The sequence below is a fragment of the Myotis lucifugus genome, unplaced genomic scaffold (genome assembly GCF_000147115.1).
Source record: "Myotis lucifugus unplaced genomic scaffold, Myoluc2.0 scaffold_857, whole genome shotgun sequence".
NCBI lineage: Eukaryota > Metazoa > Chordata > Mammalia > Chiroptera > Vespertilionidae > Myotis > Myotis lucifugus.
Genome location: NW_005871905.1, coordinates 22032 through 26690, shown reverse-complemented (window position 1 = coordinate 26690; position 4659 = coordinate 22032). Strand labels below are relative to the sequence as shown.

The window sequence follows — 4659 nt, the reverse complement described above, 5'->3', positions numbered from 1 at the left end:
GGGGTGGGAATAGGGCGGGCGCAGAGGGCACCTCCCACGCCCAACTCCCCCGCCCCCCCCGTACAAACAAGGGTTTTCGCTGCTGATCTGGCTAGAAGGAAATTGCCAGGCTGGGTGGGTGGATGGGTGTGGGCATGGATGGTGGGTGGGTGGTGGGTGGGTGGATGGTGGATGTGGGGTGGGTGGGGTGGATCGATAGATGATATAGAGGGACAAAGAGATGTTAATGAAGGTAGTAATTCTGGAGATTTGGGAGGATTTTAAATACTATTTCTTGGGGAAAAATTGAAGTTATGAGCAGAAAGGAAATTCATCCTTGGGGGGGGGGGGCGGTAAGGCATAGTCAGTCTTGCTCACATGGTGGTGCGTGTATCACGTTATTGTCCCACACTTTGAACAGATCCAAAACCACAGTTCCATGTTCCTGAGAACCACACGTGGATGAAACTTCAGAGAACGTGTTTGTGCGTATGTGTGTCTAGTATTTTAGGAACAAGCAGTGTGTGTGATAAATCCCACAATGCATCCAGTCACTCGGCTTTTTGCCATTGAGGCCTATGTGTGCCAGGCCAGGGGCGGCACTGGGTGTTGGCACAGGCAGCTGCCTGAGCGCGTGCTGACGGCGACAGCAGTCGGGGAACAGCGATGCCGGCCTCTCCCGCGTGTGCTGATGGCAGCAGACCTCTGATCGCACGCTGTCGGCACGCGCTTCTGCTGGGAGCTCCCTGCGCCGAGCACACAACACACGCACCCGTTCCCTGGAAAATAAATACAAAACTCATGTACCACGTGCCTGGAAGACCCCAGAAATCACCTGTGCCACGTGCACGCAGACCCCAAAACCATGTGTGTAAACTAGTCCAACTCTCGGTATCATTTTGCCACGTTCCTTCTGCTGAGTGTCTGCTCTGCGGGCTCTGAGCCACTGTCTGTGGCCTGGCCGGGCCCCGCGTGCCCTGGAGCGGGCAGCGCTCTCCCTCCTGCGCAGGTCTGTCCTGTGCGTCCGTGCGTCCGTCTGACCCGCACCATGCAGGTCATCCATTCCAGCCGCGTCGCCCTGGGTCAGGAACGAGAGGCCAGCACATGCCGGTTGCTCCCCGATCGCAGAAAACGCTGTTGGTTCAGTCACTCACGATGGGCTCCCGACTTTCTCCTTCTTCCTAAACCAGCCGGAGAATCTGCTATTGGCCAGCAAGTCCAAGGGGGCGGCCGTGAAGCTGGCTGACTTCGGCCTCGCCATCGAGGTTCAAGGGGACCAGCAGGCGTGGTTCGGTGAGTAGCCCCCCTGGCACCACCCACTCCCGACGAGGACCGTGGGGACGGCTCCCCGCAGCTCCAGCGTGGAGACAGGGCCCACAGCACCGAGCCCTCCTGGCACTGCAGGGCGTCAGTCAGAGGGACGGGGGCGGGGATGTGACGGGAGCAGCAGGGACTCTGCTGGGCGGGGAGGGCCGGAGCCGACAGACGCCACTCGCTCGCTCGGCGCTCCTGGCTTCCCTCGTGAGGAAAGGGGTGTCAGCGCAGCCTCATTGGATGCTGAGACGATGCAAAGAGCAGGACTTGGAATCTCGCAGTGCTCCCAGGCCTGTGGTTCGTAAGTGAAAGTTTTAAAAAATAGTTAAAAGAACATATGTACGTAGATATGTATTGTGTTCCATCTTAACACGTTAAGCGCCATGTCCAGACCTCGTGACTGACGATACACAATTTAAAAATTATATTCTTCTGTTAATAAACTTCAAATAACTTGGAGATCATAAAGGAATGCACCTAAATATTACTTGTTACCAAAAAGAATTTTAATGAATATTATTACAACACGGTCTACGCAAAAATGGTTGTCCTGTGCAGGTTCCACAGGTGTTACAACTGATTTGTCAGCTTCCTGGCAGCATCTCCTCCAAATCGTGCTGCGTTGCCTTCGTGGCATTTTTTACAATATCCGCGAGCTCTAGCCACTCTTCCAGGTTTTCGTTGCAGTTTGTGACGAGATATTTGAGTCTATTTACAGCACTGCTATTTGGAATTTCTTCATCCCAACAATTTGTTAGATGGACAGCTAATTGCTTCTGAAATTCTGTGATACTCATATTCTTCTTGCTATTATTTTTAAATAAAATACAAACATTGAGAGCAGCAGTATTTAGTAGGAGCTCAAAGGCTAGCTTTTATACCATTTCATGGGTTTTCGTACCGGATTATCATAGGCACTCATTTGATCACATATGTCAACTGCTGCTTTTCCTGCATTATAATCCACTACAGTTTTTGGTTTCAAGTGGTGACCTGATCTGTTCTCAACATTCACCATCTCTGACGTATGTTTTGTTGAAAGATGTCCTGCTTATCTTTCCATTTTAAAATGGTTATTCCTTTTTTGTTCTCTTTTGCTATAAAGTCTTTGTTTTAATTTCTTTGACGTTACTTCATGAGGACTTCCCTGTCAATTTGAACATAATGTTCCTACTAAATGAGGATTATTATCGAGTAATTTATATGCTAAATCTAAACTCGTGAACCAGTTGTCTACATCTGAATACATCTCTACAAAGAGACATTACAACATTAGTTGGTGTCATATTTTCTTTTTCTAAACTTTTCCCTGTATATACACAAAAAGCATACGTGTACCCAGATCTGCAGCGCAACTTAAATAATTTAATACCGCATTTGTGGCGTTCGTGTTTTCAATATTGCCTAAATATTATGCGGCCACGAAATGGTATCAAAGATTCATCGATACGTAGAGCTTCAGATGGATCATAATATTTTTTGAAATTTATTTCCATGTTATCTATTAGTTGTTGTATTTTGCATAAACAATTGGAAACATCTGTCTCCCTATTGTCTGAAAAATGCAGCATTCGTAATAATCTTTCAAATCTATTTCTTAACATTTTTTTCGGGAAAGTTTGCATACATGCAGGATCATGGGACCAATATAAACGTAAAGGTGGTCGTCTAACTAGTCCCATCCATAGAATCACCCAAAAAATCTTTTCATTTCATTTCTGTTTGCCATAGTCCACCTGCACAAACGCTGCGAGTTTCAGCCCCTAGTTTTTGCGACGCATATAAGTTCATTTCTTTGGCAATATCCTCAAACAGTTCATTAGGCACAAACAGTTCATAAGAATTCTCTACTGTTGCACATGATTTTGCATTCAAGTCTTCAACCCTAAAGCCAGACGGATAGGTGAAAGGCATAGTCCTTGGTTGGTTACCTCTGGATCATGCCATTCTTCAAAAGCCTCATCCTCATCCTCTGATGACAAAAAAAGAATGACGTTTTTTAGGAAAACTAATTTCACTTGAATCGCTTTATGCGCTTCTTCTACTGACATTGTCACTGTTACGGGTAAAGAAAAATTGTTAAACTGCACTGGAACACGAACCATAGACAACTGACTGAAGAGAAAGCATTTCTAAAAGAACACAGAGTACAGATTGCGATAAATACATACAGAAATATGTCTGAAGATGTACATGCAGTCTTATCGCAACCTTACTCAGCTCTCCGGCCACCAGCATATCGGTGAAATCGGACATCATGGGCTAAACGGAAAGGAAGACCAAACCGGCTTGGCGCTTAACGTGTTAAAGGTCCTTTCTCTAAAAGGCCAGTCTCCTCTCTAAAGCTTGGCTAATGTTGACATTTCTATGTGATGAAGCTTCTGTTTACCTCTAATCGAGGAGGAGATGGGAGCTGAACCAGCTTAGATTGCAGCATTTCTGCCACCGGGCACCCCTCGGAGACCGGCCTGCAGAAGCTGCTTTGCACTGACGTCCGAGCCCCATGTGCCGGCGCCGAGTCACCCGTTTCCTAGGGCGTCCTGAGGCAGCCCCTCCCCAGCCTCGTCTCGTTCCCTCCTGGCGCTCAGTGGCCGCGATGAGCGAGCACTTCACATGCCTCTCACTTCTCGTCCTTTTCCTCTGAGCAGCTGTCCGAGGGAGCACCCTGCCGGTCTCCCTCTCCCGCCTGGGCCCGCCACACGCCCTCTCCTGGCCGTGCCCGCAGCCCCGCTGCCCACCCCTCGCCTGCCTGCCAGGTGATGGTGGATGGCGTGTGGCCTCCCGGCGATTGGGGTCCTCACTTGCTCCTGCTGTCCTTGTCCTCGTCTTTATCGTGTGTCCGTGGGACCAGACAGTTCTTGTCTGTGGCCCGCTCCCGTTCCGTACGCCTCCCACGCACCCTCCCGCCCACCATGAGGCCTGCCCTCCACCTGCCGGGCTTGTCCCTGCAGAACAGACGAAGGTGGGGCCTGGGACTCGTTGTGTGAGCGTGGGCCTCCGTCGCCTGCGTGCTGGTGAGAACACAGCCTGGCGGGTCCGGCGGGAGGCCGGGCACACACAGCAGGGCCTGCGGCCCTTGTCCGTGCACAGGGGCGGGGCGAGGGAGCAGACGGGCGGCCTCCGTGCTGGGCACACTGGGGCCGTCCCGAAGGAAGGGGGCCTTTGTTTCCCGCTGCCAAGGGGCTTAAGGGGCGTCCCAGGCGCGGGCTGGGCCGGGGAGGGTCTCAGGGCCTGAGGAGGTGTGCAGGCTGGAAGGTGCGAACGCCCCGGCGGGGTCGGGTGGGGGCAGCAGGGGGGCCTTGGCCTTAGTGAAGGGGCCTGCTTGTGGCCCTGGAAAGTCAGGGATGTGGTGAGAAGTTGCAGGTT

The 4659-nt window shown here is 51.1% G+C and overlaps 1 protein-coding gene across 1 annotated transcript in view; it reads left to right on the top strand.

The window, feature by feature from the left end:
• LOC102428043 (calcium/calmodulin-dependent protein kinase type II subunit delta-like) overlaps nt 1–4659 on the top strand; it is a 139170-nt gene that overhangs the window by 112654 nt on the left and 21857 nt on the right. Inside the window, 1 exon segment of the mRNA XM_014448543.2 lies at nt 1170–1272. Coding sequence (XP_014304029.2) covers nt 1170–1272 — 103 coding nt within the window.